This window comes from Phlebotomus papatasi, chromosome 1 (assembly GCF_024763615.1).
Source record: "Phlebotomus papatasi isolate M1 chromosome 1, Ppap_2.1, whole genome shotgun sequence".
NCBI lineage: Eukaryota > Metazoa > Arthropoda > Insecta > Diptera > Psychodidae > Phlebotomus > Phlebotomus papatasi.
The window spans coordinates 109,269,797-109,294,856 of NC_077222.1; the positions used below are offsets into that span (position 1 = coordinate 109,269,797).

Below are 25,060 nucleotides of genomic sequence, written 5' to 3' on the forward strand. Positions count from 1 at the left end.
CGTATGCCGCCGACTTATTACGACCGTTCTCATCAGGTAAACGGCAGAAACAACTGAATGACAGATCATACTTGCCAAGATTTGTATATTCCAACATATTACTTTTAATATTAATTAAATATTAAAACAGCCTCACTCTCCTCTATATAAGAATTACGTCCGTATGTCCGTATGCTTTCTTTAGAAAAAGATTGGATAGAACAGATAGGACTTTAGACATTATTCACTTTTTAATCAATAAAAACAAGATTTTACAAGGTATTTTACAAAATTTTACAAGAACCCTTACAAAATTTTGCAAGATATTTATTTCTTTTAAATATTTCTCACGAACACATAATGTTACTTCCAAAAGGCAAATCGAATGAGAAAGAATTACAGGGGATCCCAGGAATATTGATCATTTTCGGGACCGAAAAGAACCGCGCGATATGGCATTGAATTATACATTTAGAAAATTTGCATACCCGCAAAAGCTTTCTTTCGAATATTTTACAGAAACGCCGTAATATATGCAAATTGAAATTGTTGTCAATCCAAGAACAAATTATGCACGGAACAAAAGTAGGCACAATAAAAATGATTAACTGTTCAAATCAATTTTTTTTTTCAAAATAATATTTTAAGGTATTCCAACAATTTCTCGAAAAATTGAGACAAAAATGAACTTCATTACTTTTACATTTATATAATTTTTTTAAGGAAAGAAAATATTTTAAATTTAGAAAGATATCTCCTGCATGAATGTATATGTAATATTTTATGTTTTTAATTACGAATTAGCACGGGTAATTTAGTCCGGACATCGTTGTGACTCCCGAGGCCCCTTAAAATAGAAACGCTTCCGGCGAAAATAAGGACAACCGTGGCGAAAATAGAAACAAGCGCGGCGAAATTGGAAACACTCACAACAGTTTGAAGAAACTATAAAATTATGTTTTCTCTTTTTCACTTTATTATTGAATATGTGCGACCAATCCCTACGAGATACATTTTCGCAGCGTTCTTGAACATCCAGTATTATTTCGACGGCTCTGAATATAAAACGAATAAGTAGCGAATGGCAGATTTTACAGGATAGTGATTTCAAACTGAGATTTTACATGCTGAGTATAGGATTTTTGAGATTTGAAACCTCTATAACTACAGTGAGAAAAAAACGGGGGTGCGATTAACTTTTTTCTCATAGCTCTAACATTTTTTGGGTGTAAAAACATATCAACATTTTTTAATGTTAATTTCGGATCAATACAGGGGTAAAATTAATATTTCCGGAATATTATTTTAACTTTTTCGGATTTCTCTCAGTATATAGGAATAATTAACTTTCTGGTATAATATTCACAGAGAATGTAGCGGGTATCAAGGAGTACCCGAAAAGTTAAGAAAATGAATTTTGCAAATCGACTTATTTGACTTATATTCTGACAAGTCAATTTGTTAAATATTCTTATTGTACATTGATTCGCATATGTTCAATAAATCTGAGATTTAGCATGAAGAGAAGATTTTCTAGAACATAATACACAGAGCTATTATCCTATATCAGAGGCGTGCAAGAAACGTTTGAAACCGAACAAACGTCAAATGAAACTTGTACAATAAGAGTCAAAACGCTACCTGAACAAACTTATTTTGACGTTTATTCGGTTTCAAACGGTTCTTGCACACCTCTGTCCTATATTATTATAATCTATATTCGGATAATTGGAACCCAAAATGAAACTTAAAAATCTATGTGAGAGAGGGATTTTTTGTCTTTCTCGTATGTTTGACAGCTGTCACTCGAACGCCGTGTGGGGCGGTATATTGTAAAGTAAAGGAACTCGAGCGTATTTCAATAAATAAATAAAAAAAAATAAATAAAAAATATCGATGAGCTGTGTGTAATTTTAGTTATGGTGTTATTTTAACGAAAAATTAAAAAAGGAAAATCTTTGTCCTCAACATTTTTTGGTACTTTACTATTCTCAAGTGCTTCTACATAACCGACTTTTCTTTTTGTTGGTTCCTGTCCCTATTGTTCGGTGCTTTTAGAACGCAACAAAGACTGAGGCAAACAGTCGAGACATGAACCAATACAGAGAAAAGTCGATAATGCAGAAGCACTTGAGAACAGTCATGTAGGGGAAACTGGGAAACTGGGCCATACACTGCAATAGAGACAATACTTATAGAAATGTATCGGCATTATAGGGATGCTTGACCACTGAAGAAATGGTCGAGATAGTCCGAGTAGTTTTTAAATAAAAATTGGTGTTTAGTGCTACCCCGTGTTTGATAATTCCCCAGTTTCCTCTTTTCATTAGGAGATTAACCCTTTAACGACGAGACAGTTTTCACGGACTAAAAATCAGCAATCAAAATTAAACCAATGAACAAAACCAGTGAAAGGCCTTATATCTGGCCTTCGAAAAGTCAACAGAGTCTGATTTGGTGTATTTTTTGTCTCTATGAACGATAGGGACAAAAATAGCCTAAAAATTTAAGTAATTTTTTTGATAATACTAATGAATGATAATTTTCAATCTAATGAAAAATATTATGTTTGAGTATTGTAGTTTCTTTTCCCAAAAAGGTTTTGCTTAAAAAAAATTGGAAGTATAAAAAATATTTATAATTTATTTTCATTATGAGAATTTAAAAATTCGTCATTTTTGAGCTTACAAATTTAATAGAAAATAGCTGGAGTCTTCCAAAACATATCCTAGATTCCTTCAACCTTCTACTTTGCAATTACAAACAAACATTAAGAAAAAATAACTTTAGGTAGGCAGGAAAAATTATTTTCTTTATGGGACACCGGTGTTCCAATCGTCCTTAAAGGGTTAAGGAGAGATTTTTAAATTACAACTCAGTCATAGTGGCTTGCATAATTTCTTTAGGTTTGATCAGCATTATAGGTCAGCCGGGCTAAAACGTGGTCTTGTTGCTCCCTATGAAGCCCAAGCTTTGGCATTCGCATCCAAAGAAGGTCTGACGAAGTGAGGAGATGGAAGAGAATTGGAGAGTTCTGTGTCCAGCGCGCGCATTTTCTCAGTCACATTTGTTCAGTGGTGGCTGGCGAAACTGACCAGGGAGAGTGGAGCAAAAACTGGCCAAGAGGCCAGTGGCGAGAAAAAGTTGTCTGTCGCTGGTGCGTTGTTGCTTTTTGCTGGAGCATGGGGTAAGGATTGTGGCTCCAGTAGTCTCATAATCGTGGCAATAAATGTGAAAAATGGTGCTCATGTCGCTTCGTCGTTTCCTTCCAAGCATCTCTGGACACCCTTTTTTTCTTGCACTCACCCATGCCCACCCATCTTGACACCACAATCTCTGGTATCCTTGCACAATCTCCTTCCCTCATCCCTCCACGGGATGGTTTTTCTTCTTGCCCATAGAGATTCTATCGATTTTTGCTCAAAGTGGATATGCATCTTTTTATTGTTAAAGTTGGCGGAAAACTGGTTGGCAATTATTTCTCGAATTTCTTTTCCTCACGCCATTTCCACACCCCAAGGATCCCTGGGCTGGCTTCCATGAAAGGTGATGGACGTGCAACATCATAAAAGATGATGACATTAAAACATTCCACATGGGAAGATTTACACCATCGAGAAGGTCATCCAATTATCGCAAATCAAAATTTATTCCTCTATCAATCAATTAATAAGTCTCTCGATGGAATCCTGCAATTTTTCAAAATCATCTTCATATATAATCTCATCAGGGGGTAGGTCATTATTGAATCAAAGACCCTTTGGATGAAAAATGCATTGGGAATTACGAAATCTAATTCAAGTATCACAGGATCGTTTTAGAAAAACGGACATGAGCTGTAGAAAGGTTTCTGGTAATCTAGAAACAAAGCTAGAATTGAGACAGCATCTAAACATGTTTCTAAAATCGTAAAGTATATCTACACTGAGAAAAAAGAGGGTGCGATTAACATTTTTTCCTCAGAACTTTAACACTTTTTAGGTGTAAAAATATATCAACATTTTTTAATGGTAATTTTACACCTTTTTAAGGGTAAAACTAACATTAAAAAAGTAACTTTAACCCCTAATACACCTAAAAGGGGTAATATTTACACCGATTTCGGATCTATACTGCAGTACAAAATTAACATTTTCGAAATCTTATTTTAACTCTTTCAAATTTTTGTCAGTGTAGAACTACGAAACTGTCTAAAAATTATCTAATCATGGCTATGTTTGCGGAAGAACAACGAAACATTGCAGGTACAGTAGACTCTCTCTCAATTGGGCATTTGGGGCAAAATGTCATACGGTTTATCGATAGATTTGGGCGTCAAAGCCTTTGTAAATTCCACAAAAAGCACTCAATTATAAAGAATCACGATAAAATAGGAAGTACTGCAGCGAATTTGAGCAAATTAGCTTCATAATTAAATGTGAAAATTGTCAACAAAATTTTTCGCCCGCTTGAAAAAGAGCCGATTGAGCGAGAGTCTACTGTATATGCTTAGAATCGCGAGAGTACATCTAAACATGATAGAAATATGGCTGATGAACGGCAGGAATACATACAAGAAACATAGAAATCTGACTAAAACTACGGATACACATAAAAAAATACCACTACTCTTTTAAAATTCACAGTAACATCCTCAATATCGTAGAAATGCATCAAGAAATTACTGAAACTTGTTTTGTTTTCGTAGAAACGCATCTGAAAATTATCGAAACATATCCAGTTTTCCACCGTTTTCCTCTGGAGTTTGGTTACCAATGTTAAGACGGCGGTGGCCGCTATCACACAAACATTGAAATATCGAAAATTGCTAGATTTACTATTTTCTTAGAAACAGAAACATGAGAAGGAGCATGATTCTAGAAAGATAATTTATTTATTTACATAGGTAGATAGATAATTTTATTCATCACAACGCTTTGCGAACGCAATACAGCTCAGTTGTAATGGGAGATTTGTAAATTTTGCGGCCACCGCCGTCTAAGTGTTGGTGTCCAACCTCCAGAGTGAAAACGGTGGAAAACTCCTTCATATGTTGTATATATTTTCAACAGCTTATCCAAAAGAAGCTGAACCAAAGCATCTGCTCCATGGTCACAAAAAACCAAGAATAAGGCTGAAGTCTCGCAAGAGCTTTTGTCACTCTGTCAAACCACTTGACAAATCTTAAGAGGAGACTATACTCAATCTGTGGAAGGAAGTCTTTCCACCAAATTTTTTCGAATTAAGGGAAGGCCTTCCTCCTGGTGGTGCCCAAGATTTGAAGACATGGAAGTCTCTCAATCATTTGAGAAGCTGCGCAGCGCGCTTGAGAGACAACAGACGGCGATGAGGATGCTTCGAATGTGACATCCTATGTCACTGTGGGGTGATCCGGGTATTCCAAACCACCTCACACTCGTGTGTTTGTCCGTTGTACTCTGCCCAAGCATGTGGCAAGTTCATTTTTTTATATGGAGCTATTTAAAGCCAATTTCCTAAATTGATCTCGGACTCAGCTCACAGTGCTCCGAGGAAAAAATGTATTTAAACAAACATTTAGTATATTTATCCCTCCATACGGTAAGGTATCTTATAATTCGGAAAAACTTCTGACTTTTTAGATATTTAGTGTAACGGTCGCGAGTGCAAAAAATTCCCATATAAATTTAAATCGAAATATGAGAAAGTAGCTTCAAATTTCGGGCAACTTGCCAGGGGAGTGACTCTGCCTCATGAGGAGTAGGGCATTTGATGTCGGCAAGTCAACTTGCCATTGACGTGGTCCGCTTTTGGGCAAGACAAACTTAATTTTAGGCTTCGACACGATTAATAAGAATAGCAGATAGTGGACGGAAAAATAGACCTCTCTTGATTTTTACTCTTTAATTCTTCACGACGTTTCGAGGATGAATGTCCTCTTCATCAGGTTTCGAATTGGAGGATAAATCACGTACAGGTGGGAAAATTTACTGCTGCACTTCACTGGAACTTTTCACAATTTTTCACGGATATATTCACCATCCAAAAGGTTTACAGCACTTTGTCAGCAGATTGTCAGTAAATTTTCCCATCTGATGAAGAGGGAAGATCTGAAACCTGATGAAGAGGACATTCATCCTCGAAACGTCGTGAAGAATTAAAGAGTAAAAATCAAGAGAGGTCTATTTTTCCATCCACTATCTGTTACATCTCATCAGACCGAAAATTCATTCACAATCTTATCCCCATCGAGGTCGCGGACTTGAGACACTCAGGTTACCAGAATACGCCTGTCAATCTTTCGGCACTTCCGAAACACGTTCACAGTCGATCTCAACATGTTCCAAGGCAAGATCCTGAATTTGCTTCAGTCATCTTGCCCTAGGTTTGATCCGAGGTTGACGCCTTGCATAGCTTGCATACTTTTTGTATGGAAACTTTCTTAGAAGAGAGTCCGTGATGCAATTGGTAAGAGCGTTCGGCTCTTGGGCGGTGTGACCCCTGGCTCTACAATTGTGAGTTCGAATCCCGCCCGGTGCAAATTATTAAAGCGTCTGAAGGGACATATTTCCCAAATAGGGGAGACTGGGGCAAAACTTGCCAAAACGCATATTTAATTCTTTCACGAGCTCTAAAAAAACTTAAACGTTTTATAATGAGCATATTCTTATAGAAAATTTACTGCTCTATAACATTGCAGAAGACTATTTTCCTCTATCTCGAAAGAAATGTGATTTTCGAATCATTTTCTAAAAGTCGATTTTGTGGAGATTCTCAAAATTGCTGGGGCAAATTTTGTCAGTCTTCGGATAATTTGTGACATTTTACTCTCGCAAACGTTAAAAATATCAAATAGACATATTTTTATAGGAAATTTATTCCTCTACGACTTTGTCGAAGATACTTTTTGTCTATCTTAACGAGAAATGTGCTTTAATTGAGCTAATCAGTATTGATATTCTCTCTAAACCAAATATTCCAAAAATAGGGCTCAAAATTTCATTATTTTTTATTTTACATAATCCTTTCTCAAATTCCTTGAAACTTTGTAAGTTTAAGAAGGTTCGTGAAGGCTAACTATAATAAAAATTTCAAGCCTCAGACTCTTTTATTTTAGAAAATAGTGAATATTGAAATTTTCGTTTTGACAAATTTTGCCCCAGTCTCCCCTACATTGTAATATGAATAAAAAATTGTGAACTGAGTAATGTAAAAAAAATTCTTAGAAATGGTATTCACATGTCAACATCTTCCAAATATGAATAGCCCCCTACTCCTCGTGGTCTTTTATCACTATCTGTACCAACACTGCACCCATGAGACATCGGATGGAAAAGCGATGAAGGAAGGCCAGGAGGAACAAAAGAAAAAAACGGACAGGGAAGGAGAAGAGCTTGAGAATTGCAACAAAAGGAGGAGAAGAAACTCCGTTTTTGCCTCTGCGAAGTTTCCCTTCTTCTTCAACAAGGGCGGAGTCAAAACGCATGGCTCTCCTCACCACAAGAGATCTCATCCAGGAGACCCAGAGGATTCAGATGTTTGTTCGACTCCGCGGACATAAGAACAAAACTGCGATCGGACATCAACTAAAAAGGCGCCAAAAAACAATCTTTTAATGAGATTCTTGCGTGTGCATCGTGGACAATTGGAACAATTTTCCGTTCGAGTGCATTTTCGAATCACATCAGAGAGACAAAAGCCTCAAGAACATTGTGCTGTGAAGTGATTTAATTGAGGAAGTTCCAGTTAATCCTCTTAGTTAGAATTGTTTCCAACCCTTAAGAACTTCCTCCCAAACTCCCTTGCAATTGATTGATTTTTCTGAGTTTTCGATGCCGTAGAAGCCTCTCCGTGAATCCTTTATAGTCCCAAATCCAAGGATAAGCTGAGAGAATTATGTAGAGTAGATGAGTTTATTAGTGGCAATTAGTAGATTATTTTAGGAGTGACCGTTTGAAACCAGTCGCTTGAAACTCCCATGAGATCTCATTGAATCTGCAGCTTGTGTATTGCTTTGCAAATTGCCTCAAGGGCTTTTTAGGTTTTTAGTAAAGTGCGCAAAATTTGAATGTGCCTCAATTCGTCCCCAATAATGGACCAAACGTCTTCGGGAGCAATTTCTACGACAAGTGGAAGCGTCATAGTGCAACAATTGAGTACCACCAGCAATCCATCCGACGCTGAAGTTAGTCTGGCTGGGATTGCCATCCCTGAGTCTACAAGTCGCGTCACCAGTCATCCACCATCCACCAATCTTCCGGCAACCCAGCAGAGTCCATCGACAGCAGCCACAGCTCTCAGTCCTCCGGGAAAAGTCTTCGGACGCAATTACAACGGAACAAGTAAGTTTTACCATCATCCCTGGCCAAATGCAATCGATTTTATCTGAGATTATTTAAAGTCTTCTAAGTGTTTGTGTTCCATATTGAAATCTCACATTTTATGATCGGGATTAAACTTTGTAGGACTGTGATTTTATACTCAGAAAAATACTATTATCCTGATCGTTTGTCTGTTGAGAGAAAACGGTGCGACTTATCGACTTATGGTTTTTGACATAGTTTACGACAGTGATGTCAGATCCATCGTCTCTTTGTCCTTCAGACATATTATGTTACCTTTTAAAAAAGAATGACTTAGTCTGATGCCCTTGACCCAGGATATAACGTCAATTGAATCAGAAATTGTCGTAAGTTCCTTATCACCTCATCAGCACTTCTTCTAACATTATTCATTTTTATTGCATTATTAACCCATTACTTACCATGGTATTATACATCATACGCAAATTGAGTGATTTTAGATGATTTATTCCTGGACAATTTTTATCCGAATTACTGTCGGGAAAGCATTTTTAGTAACTTTATTTCTTCAATTACTTGGGAAAAATAGTCCGACACAGATGAAAATACATTTTCATATTGTTTTCTTGCTTCGCGGAAAGTCATGCAAAATTTCTGCTCAAAATGGCGGACGGAAAATTCGACATCCCGTCGAATTTGTTAAAATTGGTCTCTTTCCTCTTTCCTCTCTAAACCAATACAGTTTGTAATGAATAAATGCACAGAATTTAAATTCAGTGACCGTTAAAGCATGTGTTTGACAGGGGCTCCCCACGCCCCCATAATAGATATTTTTTTTTCTTTTCAAAAAAATCATCTATTAATCTGTAGGAAATTAATCCCAAAATATGAACATTTCTGGTACATTGACTGAATGGGTTAATATTCTTATATTATAAAAGAACTGCTGATGAGGTGATGAAAGAATTACGACAATTGCTGATCCTACTGCCACTAAAGTATCTTAAAAAAAATCTTTACAATGACCATAACCTCCTATGTAATTGTCCGAATTAGCCCATCTACCCCGCAAATGAAAGGTCTTCGATTACACTACAATCTGCAAAACATCACAGCTTCCCGCAATTACCACTAGGAGCGCTGAGATCGAAAAATCAATTTTCACAATCTAATCTCTGCCTGAGAAGAATCTCATCACCCATAGCCTTATCTAGTCTTACCGCGCAGACTTTTTTTGCGGGAAAAATAAAAATCCTGTGGGTGTTGCTCCCCATCATCCCCAATTTGCCTCCCAGCTTGTATTTGTGTTTCCATCAACCCACCCGGAGAAATTCCAGCAAAAAGCCGGCATCAAGATCGTGTGGCTCCTGCCAGTCTATCGAATGCAATAAAAACCACCCCAATAAGACACATTGCAACTTAGAAGCAGACGAAAGTAGTGAGAGAAAAAAGGCATGAAATAATGGAAAAATGAGGGAGAACTTTGGGGTAGAGGAAGGAAGGACAGCTAAAAAAAACACGTCACTGCTCTATCTTGGCGTCTTCTCTCCAGTACCACCCTCTCCCTGGGCAGAACTTGAGGGTTTGGGGATCTGGTATTGGGAAGAATGTTGCGCACGTTTTGGTCGTTTGGAGCAAAAACAGCAGTCAATGAGTTTCACGTTGTGCTAACATTTTATCCCCGCAGAAGAGGGGGTGGACTTTTCTTGTAAACATGCACAATGCACACCACAAAAAGCAAGAAAATTGCATTTCCCAGGGAGGTTTTTGTACATTTAGGGCCAATTACTCAAAAAAATAAACTAACTCACAAATGCTGTGACTAATCTTTTGATTTTATCAAATCATTTGGCTTTTAGCAAAGCTTTAATTGGTTATGAAAAATTATTATTTCGAGAAAGCAATTTATAATTATTTAATAAATTTTCAACATTATTTTGATAGGGGAACCAGGGCAGAATCAGCCAGGAGTAGAATTACACAGTGGGTTGTGACAGATTGCTTTAAAAGGAATATTGAACAAAACGTTATTTATTCAGAGTAAACACCTTCCTCTTTACACATAAAAAAATTCAAAAGAAATGTTCGTAAATGTTTGTAAAATCCTACTGCACTGGAGATTTACGAAAACCCCGTAAATCGTATTACTCACTAACAAGTTTGTAAAAGTTTGTAATTTTTTTTTACAAACATTGTTCGTAACATTTGACGAGCACTTTACAATATTTATAAACGTTTGTTGGTGTTCGCAAACGCTCAGAAAAATACTCGTAAAATTTTGTCATTTGTTCGTAAACTTTTGCTCGATAAATAAATGTTTGAAGAGGAACAAAAAATGCTCTGGTTGGTTATCAAGTGATTATGTTTCGTTCAATGTTTGCGAAAAATATAGACTTCTAGAAATTCTTAATGGATTATACGATTTTTGAGCGTTTTGTAAATCCTCAGTGGAAATTGACAAACATTTACAACAATTTTGCGAAGTTTTTTAAATACAGTAGAGCCCCGCTATAGTCCATCGCTCTATAGTCCACAATTTATCAACCGTTGATTTCAAAACACTGATTTATAAGTTAGGTTATGTTTCTTAGTACGCGACATGAAATGTTGTCATAATTATTTTAATATTTTGGCAAACTTTATTGAGTAGTTGTGATAATTGTGATCCATAATGAAGAGAGCACAAGAACAAGTACCACAATCATAAAGAAAGTGGAAGCCGTAGAGCAATTTCAATACTAATTGTCGTTGATAATTTTAAAAAATGACATGGACTATAGTGCGACCCAAGTGTCAAATCTGGAACCAAATATGGCCTATAGCGAGGCTTTACTGTAGTTATTTAATTAGAAAAAATTTCATTATTATTTAAAAAATTTTAACAAGTTATAACCCAATGAAAAATTTTATTTGTATTTGTGTAAATCGGATCATTGGGTAATCTACATATAGTGCCATATATATAGCGATATCCACAATATCAATGACCCAATAAGATTTACTTTATAAAAAAAGAAGAACAACAAAAACATAAAAATATTTGTCAAAAGATCTATTATGAAATTCTGAAATAAATTTCAAATCCTTACCATCTAAAATATAACCAATTTTCGTTAGAAGTTTAGATACGAGCTCTAGTAATTTTAAAATATAGTTTAGAGATTCTAAAGTACAGCAAGAAGGATCTTTGTGCTTTTGTTAAGTTAAAAACCAAGTTGAAAACATTTTACGAACATTTTTTATGTGTTTGTTTACGAACATTTATGAGCAAATGTTTGTAAAATACAAAAAATGCTCAATAAATGATCACTTTTTAAACAATGTTTGTGAAAAAGTACAAACTTTTACGAATTTTTAGTGGATTGTAAAATTTCCAAAAATTTCGTAAGTCCCCAATAGGAATTTACAAATATTTCTGAACAATTTTATAATTTTTTTTTGAATTCAAAACTCTCAAAAATTAATTATTTTAAAACTCTCTTTGAATTGATAAGTTTGTTTTGAAAATAAGTGAAATATCTTAAGGTAATCATTGATATTTTTTGGTGTTTTTACAGCAATAGCATTGTTTTTTTGATCTTAAATTCATCTAAAAAAGAATATTTGTGTTTTGTGTCTATATTTATTTTTAGTATTTTCCAAATTGTGAGCTAATTTTGTAACCTTTTTGATAGAAATATTTTGAAGTTTTATTATATTTATTCAAATATATTATATATTTGGAATTAAATTAGTATTTAGTTCTATACAACAATTTGTATACAATTGTAAAATTAAGATTAACAATTTTTTTAATCTATTGTGAATTATCAATTTTTCCATATGCCAAAAATCAGCACTTTTTAGCTCAACTTCACTAACAATTTGGTGTTTGCTTTGGTGAAAGCACGGTGATCGCCTTTGAAAGTAGTAATGTAATTAAATTTTTTGGATATTATGTATGTTAAGTAAAAACATAACAACAAAGGTTATTTCAAAATAAATTATTGTTGAAAAGGGGTGAATAAACGTATATATATTTCTTGTTTTTAAAAAGACGGATTCTAACGTTTTTATTCAGTAAATAGTAAACTATTTTTTAAAGTGAAAACAACAATAGGGGGAACTGGGGCAGTAGTAATCTGGGGTAGTTGTAAACACTGTGATTTTTTTCATTAATTTTAAGACTCCAGAGGATAAAACCCATAAGCATTCATAGATACCATGGGGATGTATGTCCACAGATAAATTGGTCAATAAAATCCTAATATACTTTAAAAATAAAAATCATTTTCCTGAAAATGTTGATATTTCGATTATTTTGATCATTTGGATTTCCACCTGGAAATTAAAAATTGTGTAAAATAATCGAAATGTAGCAATACCAGTTCTTTCCTACATCTTTTAGGATTATATTAATGCATTTACTACAGAAATTGAGATTCTCATTATTTCAAAAGAATTAATAATTGGTCAGAAAACAGCATTTGGGGTAGATGTAAACAGTAGGTAAATTTCACAAAATGAGTAGGTAAAAGAGCGGGAAATTGACCTTCATGCGAAATATCTATAATTCATAGATTACGAAAAAATTGGTGGCGCTGTGTTCAATAAAAAGTCACATGATGTCAAAATATGGGGAAAATCCATTGAAAAATGTCTTTGATATGCATGCTTTTAGTTTTTTTGCTATTTTAATTATTCTTTGTAAAAAGTATCGTGATTTTTTGAAAAATATACAGTCTTTATATATCTCTTAAGTAATTAAAATAATCGAAAGTGGTGCAAAGTTAATTTCAAGGGTGGGAAAAAGGTGTTTACTTCCTCCCCAGAAAGTGGTTACTTCTACCCCAGGTATTTTGTGAAAAGAGAAAAATGCACAGGGACACAAATTTTATTTTTATGGAAAACTCAATTGTTTTCCAGCATCCGCATTACCCTCGACGAATTGCCTATACCCAAGGGTAAAACATGAGCTAAGAAATATTTTCCAAAAAATCACGTTGTCCTTGGAAAATCACCTCAAATTCGCATGTATCGAAAATGATTACATGTGCCCCAGTCTCCCCTACATTTAAATTTGGATTCAAAAAATCATCAAAATACAGTTACGACATCGACTGTTGAATAGGGTTTCCAATACATATTTCGATATTTTGATTACTTTTAGGATCAGTACCAATCCTAGGATTATAGTATTGAATAAAACGGGGGTCCTTATTTCAAGACCCTGATATACTGCAATCCCGAGAATGAATATTCAAGATCCCTGGATATATAGAGTCCCGCGATATTGAGATCCCGAGATATATGAACCTTTGAATTTCGGTCAAGATTTCGAAATCGAAGATCCTAAATATCGGAATTCCGTGACCTTGAAAATCGGGATTTCTGATATTTTTAGATCCCGAATTTTGAAAAACCTCGGGATTTTGGAAATTCTACTGTTGGAAAGGACAACAATTTGTAGAGCAATTGTCAATGGCTTACTCAATTTTGGAATACCGACACATTTTTTCACTAGAATTCCATCAGACTCAAATGCAATCACTTAATACCAAAATTAATTAAGCCTTAATTTCTTAAACTGCTTTAAATTCTTTTTAGAACAAAACAATCAGCGTAGGGGAAGTCATTTAGGTTTCACACCACCCTGGTTTCAAACACTTCATATTTATTTCATATTATTTTAATGAATAAAAGATTTTTAATGCATAAAAATTGGTGGCATTAATTAAAAAAAAAATATGGGAAAAATATGAAGTATTTGAAGCCAAAGTGTGTGCAAAGCTTGAAGGACTTTCCAAACTGAGATTTATTCCACAAAAGTATCGTCTTAAAAACATTATGTAATTTTATTTTTAAATATCCAATAAAGATTCCTTGAAGTAAGTAAAGTCTAAAACATAGTTTAATAAAAAAAACGTCATATAACTTGTATTTTATGAGATAGGGTGGAATATACACTTATGGATGTTATACACTTATGGACAACGTGCAAAAATCTTAAGTCCTTACATAAAACAGATTTCGAAAAGTTATAAAATTATTAGTTTATAATGTAATTAACAATTTCTTTGATTTTTCAAAATCTGTTTAGTGCAATAAATTAAGATTTTTGCGTTGTTCATAAGTGTGTATAACATTCATAAGTGTAGACTCCTCCTACATTAAATAAATTGCTATATTTTGACGAAATTGAAAATAAGTGTTCCTTGCTAAACAGATGCTCCCTTGATCATACTATAAATTTCATATTGTTGTAAAATTTCCCAGGGATTCAGTGATTACTTTTTTAAACACGAAATCCTGTGCAATTCCTTTTAATACTTAATTAGAAAATTTCAAAAACAACCCAACAGTGATACAAAATCTTACCAGTTAGAGTAAGATGGGGTAATTCGGAACAATGTCTATTCTAGAATTTTGACATTTTCTCACTGTTTCAGTCAGTCAAAGAGGTAAAGAAAACCACGAAGAAGTACAAGGTTTTATATTCGAGAGTACTCTTCGTTATTTTTACCTTTTGTTATCTAAACTCTAAACCTGTTACGAAATCTCAAAGTTCCGAATTAGACATAATTCCAAATTACCCAATTTTACACTGTAGATTGGATCAGCAACAGCTAAGTCTATCTTCTAATGCATCTATCGATATATAGACTTCATAAACCTCATTAAACATACAAAGTAGGGTATATCTTTTCTTCATATTTTCCAAATTCCTAAAGCACGGTATTACTAAAAAAAGTTATAGATCCTAAAAATATTTTCTATTCATTATTTTTTTTTATTTTTCTTATTACTATAGGTACATTACCTCAGCGCAAAAATTCCAATATATCATTTAATTATTACCAACTACTGTAGATAATTTATTCAAGTTCTCAACCCCCTGCTCTTCAAAAACTCATCTATTCCTTGAGCCAACTTCAACAGTTGTTGCTTCTGTATTTCCCAAAAAAAAACTGTCCCTCAAAGTTGTCAATCGTAATGAATCCTTCTTGGCACAAAAAAACACTATCACTTCTATGGGAACGGTGAACGTGAGATAAGACAAAAAAGACTGATTTGGTTATTCAAATTAAACATTTGATTTTCCCATCGTGTCCCAGAGACATCTTTCCCACCTTTTTTCCCGAGATGGTGAAAAAACCGATGTTCTGGGTGTGTTGAGGTATACTCCTTTAAGGGAAGACAGGGAAAAAAGGAGCAAAAAGGCCATTTCGGTGCTCTCATCATATTTTCTCATTTATCTCCCGAAAGTATTCCCGCGAGTTTCTTGGTGGCCACAAAAAAAGCGCCCAGCCTAGAATGAACGATATATTGAGAGGTAGACAAAGCCACCGAAGAGGGAGAGTTGAAAATGCATAAGAGATGTTTTATAACAAAAAGTGCTACAGAAAGAATAATAAGATGAAGAGAAAAAACAAGTTAAATACCACGGGAGAGAAAATTTACCTAAAACGCGGACTGCGGTCAGAAAAAACAACGATCCAGCCAAACCCAGAGCCAGATCTCTTCCCTGGCTTCTCATCACATTTTGTACCTTTTCTGCCACGTAGGACCAGGACCATGCAGAAAAAACCAGCCCAGTACACAAAAGGGTTAAGTCGCGAGGGGTAAGAGCGAGAGAGACTCAGGCGAGGGGATCGAATGCGTGAATGAGTTGATGTTGAAAAAAGTTTTTGGTATGAAAAGTGGGTTTTTTTTAGCTCGACCTTACCTTCTTGTATTTATTCCATGAATTAGTGCTGTGGATAGTTTTTTGCCATCCCATGCTAAACAAACCCCACATGCATCATGAAGCCCAGGGAATTAGATAGAAGTCTCCTCTCCTTTTGTACACAGTAAAAAAACAATAGTGAAAGAAAATTCACGGAGTGCTCAAAAACTCATCTAATTTTCCTTTTCTATTAATTTTTAGTCTTATACCAGGCTACAACAGATGTAACCTGGGCTTGAAAACCTATCTCAAAATTGAATAAAAATTTTAGAAACTGAATTATTATTAAAATTCAATTACCGGTTCATTACCGATTTATAACCGATTCATTACCGGTTGGAACTGTTTTACATTTACGCAAAATCTCAAGACCTTTCGAATTAATCCAAGTCTTAATAAAAATTGGTTCGGAAATTCGTATTTTAGAAGGCGATTACCTTTCAAATTGAAGAATGACTATAGTCAGGACACGCTCTGTAAAAATGTCTTGTAAAAGTTTGCAAAAGGAGGTAATTTCTATATGAAAAATGACAAGAAGTTGGTTAATTAGTTCACCAATTGGTTTAATCACCTGGCAAAGTAAAATTGATTTTAACTAGCAGGTTCCTCATTTTATTTAAAATTGACAAACCTCCGACAAAAAGTTTTGGAAAATTTTGTCAAAGGTATTTTCTAATTAAAACCCTATTTGATAAAAAACTTCCACTATTCTGTTGATTGTATTTAATAGCTAATTAATTCAAGCAAAAAGACTTGACGAATTTTGCAAACGTAGAAAATACTGCTAGTGTATTCTAAAATGCAAATCTTGTAAAAAGTTTGTAAAATGGAGGTCATTTCTCTATGGAAAATGACAAAAAATTGGTTAATCAGTTAACTAACTACTTTAATCAACTGGCAAAATAAGATTAATTTTAACAAACAAATTTGTCATATTTAAAATTAGCAAACCTTTGACAAACAACTTTTAAAGGGTTTGCAAGAATTTTAATATTTTCCAATTTAACATCTTTTTAAAAAATTTTCCCTTTTTTTATTTAAGGTTTTTAATTACGAATTTACAAGCCGTAAACTGAACTTTATGAAAGTCTTACCAACGGAACGAAAAAATTATTTCTGGTACACTCTGAAACAAACAAAAAAATTGTAAGAAGTTTGTAAGAAGGGGATCAGTTCTGTACGAAAAATGGTTAATCGGTTCGGCAACTGATTTACTCAACTGGCAATATAAAAGTCAATTTTAACAAACAAGTTTGTCATATCTTGAGACTGGCAAATGTTTGAAAAGAAATTTCTATCAAAGGTTTGATATTTTCTAAATTTTGTTTTTGCGAAAAGTTTGCAAAAAAGAGTCACTTCTGTAGAAAACTTCTGTAGCTGTAGAAAACGTTTGTGAATTACATCATCAAGTGAATATTTCACCTAGAAATTAGTAATTTTGACCAAAGAGTTTGTCATTTCCATAGCAAATCTTGGCAAATGAATTTGTAAAGGTTTGTCAAAATTTTGATTACTCCCAAACTAACATTATTTGGTCACATGAAACATATATCTTTAGAAAAATATATCCAATCTTGCTACTTGTTTGTAAAAGTTTGTTGGAAGTTACTTAATTTGACAAAACAAACAAATATGTAGTATCCATTCAGCTATTTGTAATTTCATATCTTACATAAAAAATTCAACTCCTTTGCATAATTTTTACAAACTTATCCCAGAGTAGAAAAAGACATGTCTTTAACCATTGTAAACCCTTTTCTAACTGTGTACCTTCAGCCATCCAGGCTCATTTGCATACGGACGGACGGACGTCTTGTCTCATACCCAATGTCTTCAGCAATGGCATGGGTTTTTTTTATCAAGCCAAATGAACTCTTCTTGTTGGCTCACAGGAAAAAAAGGCGAATAAATTAGACTTTTTTCTCTCACATCCCATATTCAACACTAAAAACTTTTTTCACACTTTCGATTTTTCGCTGTCTAGGCCACGGAGACTACTAAGAGCGTGTGAATATTCGCCATGAAAGGATTCTCATGCCCGAATAATGATCTTTTTTTTTCATCCTGCCCTGTCTTTCCTTCTTTCGCTCTCAATCGAGTTTTTGTCCTGGCTTTTTTGCATTTCCAAAGCTCCATTAGAGGAGAAATTGAGCATTATCATGTCCTATTTCACCCAGGTCTTCGTGCCACTGGGTCCAGTTCCAGACACGAAAGTACCATGAAGAGTTTATTGACCATCGCCTAGAGTCAATTGGAAAGCCTTTCGGTGGCAAGCCCTTGGGGCTTGAGAGAAAAAAACGCGGGAAATTATAGATTTCTCGTCGTGGGAACTTTCGGAGAAATTTCAACTTGCAAATTTTAACTTCTTTTTAACCCTTTAGCAGCGAAGAGGTTATCATTAATTATATAATTATATTTTTATCGGAACTGTAAGCTACCGTAGATGCGAGTGACTTTGTTCGCCTCCTGTTCGTAAACTTTTCTTGAATTCTAATGTTTAAGAATGATTCTCACCGATCAGACATGGTAGATCGGATCGGTAAAGACCGTTCCTTGAGTTCTAGAAGTAAAGAAAAGCTTACGCACAGGATTAGGTCAGTCACCCGCACTTCCGGTACTGAAAACTACTCAAAATCTGAAAACCTACCTGAGACTAATGGCGGTCTTCTGACTAGAGGTTTAGGCCCTCGACACACTTACGACTTAAGCCGAGAGACGGCTTAGTGGAAAATGATAGTAATGTGGTTTAAAAATTATTTCGAACATAATTACGCTAAGCCGTCTCTCGGATAATCCTCAAGTCTGCCAAGGCCCTTAGACTAGTTTCCTATAGTCTTATTACCCTAATCACCTTATCACCTTATCACCCTAGCAACCAATTCTATCGGTTTTTCAAAATCTAATGGATCGTTTGATTTTAATAACCCAATGCTAAGTCAAAATTTTCCAAAAATCTTGATTGATAAGAAATTAGAGCAGTTATGCCATTTGGCTGAGCCTTTATACGACTTTCAGTCATGACTTAACTACTATAATTTCCTATCAGTCAGGAATTTTTGGAAAAAGAACTTTTGATTAAATGATTAAGAGCAAGTGATCTGTTAGATTCTGAAAATCCAATAAAATTGGTTGTTATTTATGCTTTTAGTTTAGACCTTTGGAAACTGGGCTAAACCTCTAGTCTGAAAACTGCTTAAGGTCTGAATCTGAAGCTCATATAATGGCAGGAAACTTTTAAATCAAATCTTAAATTTAAATTTGAGAATATGGGGGTTTAAATAGTTTATTTCTTTATTTTATATTGTATAAAATTTTGACAAAATTTCAAAATCTTTAAATTTTTCAAAGATTTCTGGGTTCTATACCTATTTCCAGACTATCTCGCTCTTAAACTAAAGACAATTTAAGAAATTTGTGGCATTTGAACGTGAAGACCCAAAGAAATTTTACATTTCAAATATAAAAGCAATTGTCAGGGAATGCAAATAAGTTCAATTTCTTAAAAGCTAAAAAATTTATTCCAGAATTGCAGGATTAAATTTTTAAAACAATCAGTAAAGGTTAAAAATCGGTAAGGTTTAAATAGGAAAGTACTTCATTCTATAAAGAAAAACATCAAATGTAAAACACATTTTTTTTAATACAGTAGAAAGCAATAATAAAATAAAATGCCTAAAAATATTTTTGAAAAACCTAAGAAAACTGATAAAAAAGAATCACATAAGTAATGAGTAATAATTTCCATTGCTAGATTTTCACACTAAAATTCTAAAACTAAAGAGAAAAATAATAAAAGAATTTAAAAAAAAATCAAAGGCCTTAGAAAAAAGAGATTGCCAAACGTCCCAGCTTTGCGGAATGCTCGAACTCACTAGTTGGACTTATTATTGGGAATTATTTTTTAGCTTGATCTTTTAGTGCTTACTGGTGCACTAGCGATTAGATTGATTCACAAAGTCCAAAAGCATTTAAACAATAAAAATGAGTAAAGAAAAGATCATTCTAGATTGCATCAGTTACAAGAATACGAAAAAAAAACAAAAATAAATACGAGAAAGATAAGTTATTTTCGGACATTAACCTGATTTAAAAATCTTTCCAAAAAATCCAAATTAAGTAAATCGATTTTTAGTGATTTTTAGTGTCACAAGTATGTTTGGACGAAATATGCGCCTGGACCACCGCCAAAATATATCCAAAAATAAAAGAAATTGTAGGAGCCGTTTTCGAAAAAAATATCAAAACACATGGTTTTGTGGGGGTTGGACCAGAAGTTAATATCTCTTCTTACCGTTTAAGCTCTAGGACGGTGACAAGTTGAAAAACGTCGATTACATAGGTGCTCTCTTTTTGAGTTCGAGCAATAACAGGAGAGAATTAAAAAAAATGAATTTTTAATAGTTAAATGAAATAATATATAAACTAAATGAATGCGGTGTCGGCCAAAATTTCGAATGCCAAAATCTCGAAAAGTCAAAATTCCGAAAGCCAAAATCCCAAAAAGATAGAATCTACAAAGCCAAAATTCCGAAAACCCTGAATTCCGAAGGCCAGAATCCTGAATGACTAAATCCCGAAATTCAAAATTCTGAAAGGCAAGAACCCCAATGGTAAAAATCCAGACAGGGAGGACATTGTACGGAGGATAGTTTGTAGGATAATTTTCCAAAATAATGAAAATTTCCCGTTGTCGCCAACAAGCGCGGATACGATCGTTAGAGTAGCGATGATATTTTTTAAGATTTCAGGATTTTTTATCTTTTGGGATTTTGGTTTTTCAGGATTTTGGATCATTCGAAATTTTGGCTTTTTTGGATTTCGATCCACCGCACCGTTCGGGATTTCAGCCTTTTTGGGATTTTGACTTTCGGAATTTTGACCCAAAGATTGACCTAGATAGAGGATCTAAGTAAAGGAAAAATCCATATAATTGTATTTTTATCTAGAATTTTTTAAATAAATCTTTGGCCTAATTTAAAATCTTTGCAAAAGTACATTATTTTTGCAGTAGGTTGAATAAATAAAGTAAATAAAATCTAAAAAGTTTATTTTTCTAAAAATATTCATACAAAACCGCCATTAAGGCTTTTTCAGATAGTGATTTATCAAAAAAAATATCCGGAAGAATAATTTATTTATATTCGTGACACTGAATAATAAGCTCATTAAGTTCCTTAGCACAGTGTTAAAGGGTTAACCTTCTTTTTCTCCAACTTATTTTACCCCCAAATCGATCTTTTGCTACCGAAACCCCAAATTCTTGCTTAAAGGATTCCCATCCGACAAAAAATTGGATATCTTTAGCACATTTCGCTACTGGAAATCTCTCCCCTGCTTCTGTGATGAAATTTCTGCATATCATCAACTCTCAATTCCTATCAAGGTCTTTCCGAAAAGAAAATTATGGCAATTCACGTCAATTTATCGGACAAGCATCTTCGCGCTGAAAATTCAATATCATGAACCATCGAGACAATTTTGGTACTCCAGATAAATTAATTATAATTTTTAGTGCATTTAGGGTCTTGTTTTACGTGAATATTTTCATCGATAAGTAAATCGCTTTAGTGCATAAGAATATTGATTGGGAAAGTGTTAAAAGTTGTGTTGATCATAAAACAAAGAGAGGATAATTGGTTGTTTGAGATGTTTTAGTGAACTAAATTTAAAATTTCATTGCGGTAAGATCATTTCAGCAAACACGCTCTTTGAAAAAATAATCACCTGTTGAAGTAGTTAAAAAGTGTTTAATGATCTTTCAATTGTTCGTTTGCAGAAACGTTTGTTAATATTTAATTTAGCAATATACTAATGTTGGCATTTTCGTTGCGATGCCAGTATTATGCCGTAACTGTTTTGATTTTCACCGTAACTGTTCTTAAATTCGTTGTAACTGTTCCGATTTTCGCCGTAACTTTTCCGATTTTCGTAGTAACTGTTCCTATTTTCGCCAAGAAGTACTCTTGAATGCAAAATCTTGTACTTCTTTGTGATTTTCTTTTTCTCTTTGACCATCTCAAACAGTCTCGAAATTCCAAAATAGACATCATTCCAAATTACCCCATCTTACCTTACCACATATGTTTTCAATTTACAGCATGACTTTCGCATTTTATTGCGTGAAAACGCCTGAAATTCTTTTTATTCAGTTTATAATCAAAACAATCACATTTAACTTCATATTTTTCAAAATTATCCACCAATAAAATGATTTTTCTCTCAATTTAATTAATTCAACATATCGATCAGATAAATTCAGTTGGTGATGCCACCAGATAAATCATCTTCTTGCAAATAGAGCCATGAAAATTTAATTGCATCCCATATGAATCCATTGTGGCTCCCCAGAGGAGTGTCTAAAGGCCCAGAAAACACCGAAGAAGGGCCAGAAAGGAAGCAAGAACTGACAAAAACACAGAAAGAAGAACAAGAGAAATAAATAATAAGTAAAAAAAAAAGAGTCGCATCTTAACATTCCAATTGTCCTTCTCTCCTCTCTTTCATGTCATGTTTTACAATTTGCAGAATAAATTTTTTCATCATTTGTGACAAATTTGCAATAATTTTTCGCAGTGTCGAATTTATGCAGTGGACGTTGTCCCGCATGGAAAGAGTTGTATTTGCCCCTAGAAGGGAATTATAAAATCAAATTCGCACGGTGCAAAACCTAATTCTTCATTTTGGGACTTTTCCATCTTCTTGATTTTCGGTGGGAGAGAAGAAATTGCTGGTGAGAGGGTGCAAAAAGAGTTGTTTCTGGTCTATGACCTCGTTTATATACTTGGACAGCTTGGATTGAGTTGAGTTAAGCTTAAATTGTTCAATTTGCCATGACTGTTTCTACTTTCGCCGCAACTGTTCCCATTTTCGCCATAACTGTTCTCAATTCGCCACACGAGTGAATTATCCCACCACGCTGTTAGTAGTTTGCGGAGTGTTCGTTCAATATGGATCTTACGAGATGAGTTTGAAAGCAGTGGTTACGTTTATACTTAATAATCCAGATCGAAAGTGTTGCCAGATATAAGAACAGTTGTGGCACATAGGGGAATTTCAAAGGGTAACTAAGCAATAAGCAATCAGAGTAACTTGAGTTTCGGGTTCCTTGAAAAATATTTGGGTTCTTGAGTTTCCCTGGTAGTTCTTCATCTTCTTCTTCTCTTTTTTTCCAACGAGACGTCATCCGTTGGATGGTTTCCCGTATAAAATCATTTTGTTAGGTTCTCAAGAGATTGCATTGGTTTTTTGGGTTCTTCGGGTTCCGCTATGAAGAAATGTTAGATTTCTCCAGGTTCCCGTTCTCCGAGAAATTGTATCGATATCCAGGTTCCTGGAGTTTCCTGAAAAACGTATCGGCTTCCCGGGATACTTAAAAAAAAGTCTTACGGGTCCCCCGAGTTTCTCGAGGGTTCCCTGAGAAAATGTGTAGGTTCCCTGGATTCTATGAATATGTGAAAGTTCCCCTGTTCCCCTGAAAAAGTGAATAGATAGAGGTTCCTCGAGATCCTTGAAAACATCTATGGGTCCTCTGGGTTTTCCGTGAGTGTCCTGAAAAAATATGAAGGCTTCCCTGGGTTCTATGAACAAATGTTAGATCTCTCCAGGATCCCCAAGAAATTGTATGGATTCCCAGGTTACCCGAGCTTCCTAAAAAATCCATCGGTTTCCCGGGATCTCTGAAAACAATGTATGGGTTCCTCGTGAGTGTCCAGAAAAAAATGGTCTACGAACAAATGTTAGATTTCCCTAGGTTTCCCAAAAAATTGTAGAAATTCCCAAATTCCCTGAGTTTCCTGAAAAATATATCGCTTCCCCGGGATCGTTGGAGAAAATATATAGGTTCCCTGGGTTCTATGACGAAATGTTTAGGTTCCTCAGTTTCCCCAAAAAATTGTATAGATACCGAGGATCCCCGAATTTTCTGAAAAATGCATCGAGTCCTTGGGACCCCTGGAAACAATATGCAGGTTCCCGAGAAAATTGTATGGATTCCTGGGTTCCTCGAGTTACCTGACAAATGTATGGGTTTCCTAGGATCCTTGAAAAAATGTATAGGTTCCCTGAAAAAAATGTGTAGCTTATTTGGATTCCCTGAAGAAATATTAGGGTTCTCTAGGTTTCCCACGAGTTTCCCGAAAAATTGAATGCATTGCTAGGTTCCTCGAGTTCCTTGAAATATGTATGGATTCCTCGGGATTTCTGAAAAATGTGTGGGTTCTCTGGGTTCCCCGTAAGCTCTCTGAAAAAATGTGTAGATTCCTCGGGTTCTACGAAAAAATGTTAGGTTTACCTAGGTTCCCCGACTTTCCTGAGAAATGTATGAGTATCCCGGGATCCCTGAAAACAATGTATGGGTTCGCGAAGATCTCTGTAAAAAATGTGTGTGTTCCCAGGGTTCCCTAAAAAAATGTGTAGGTTCCCTAGGTTCTACGAATTAATACTTGAGTTCCCCAGGATCCCCATGAGTTTCCCGAAAAATTGCATGGATTCCCAGGTTCCCCGAGTTGTCTGAAGAATGTATGAGTTCCCTAGGATCCTTTAAAAATGTATCTAGGTTCCCATTGTTCCCCGAGGATACCCTGGCCATATTGACCCGACTTCCCAAAATGACTTACCCCTTGAGACTTTGGGATTCAGAATCCTTCACTTTGGAATTAGACTTCAACAAATGATTCGTTATTTTGAAATCCATGATTAATTTAGCGTATAAACGTAGTCCATGTGATACCTCGGATGTTCGACCGATTGATGAAATAATGGTTGAAAATTCATCGAGTGTTGAAGAATCAATGTTGCCAGGAAGATACAAAAACACCATCGAGGGCACCCAATTTGATGAGCTGCCGCCCTGATTATTATACAAAGAAGCATCCAAAATGTGGATTTGGCAAGAAGACGCGGGGATGGTTAAAAAATTTCTCGTCTTTAATATTATGAAATTTAACCAGACAATTTTTTGCAATGCTCAACGCCCAACTCAATATGCGATGGAGGTAAAATTCTACCACAAAAGTTTTTCATCTAGCGCTTCACGGAGGAATTCTCGACGTCCAGGAATTTATCGATGTTTTGTGCACACACCACAATCCACAATTTATTCCCCGTCACCACCCTT

General features: G+C 34.8%; 2 protein-coding genes across 3 annotated transcripts in view; both read left to right on the forward strand.

Moving 5' to 3' along the window:
* LOC129799205 (integrator complex subunit 4) overlaps positions 1 to 25,060 on the forward strand; it is a 252,861-nt gene that overhangs the window by 103,590 nt on the left and 124,211 nt on the right. The window lies entirely within an intron of this gene.
* The window catches only part of LOC129799209 (NGFI-A-binding protein homolog), a 35,277-nt gene continuing 13,318 nt past the window's right edge, over positions 3,102 to 25,060 (forward strand). For both annotated transcript variants that reach the window (XM_055842898.1, XM_055842900.1), the window contains exons 1-2: positions 3,102 to 3,166; positions 7,204 to 8,279. In XM_055842898.1, coding sequence (XP_055698873.1) covers positions 8,006 to 8,279 — 274 coding nt within the window. In that variant the 5' untranslated portion in view covers positions 3,102 to 3,166; positions 7,204 to 8,005. The remainder of the gene's footprint in view (positions 3,167 to 7,203; positions 8,280 to 25,060) is intronic.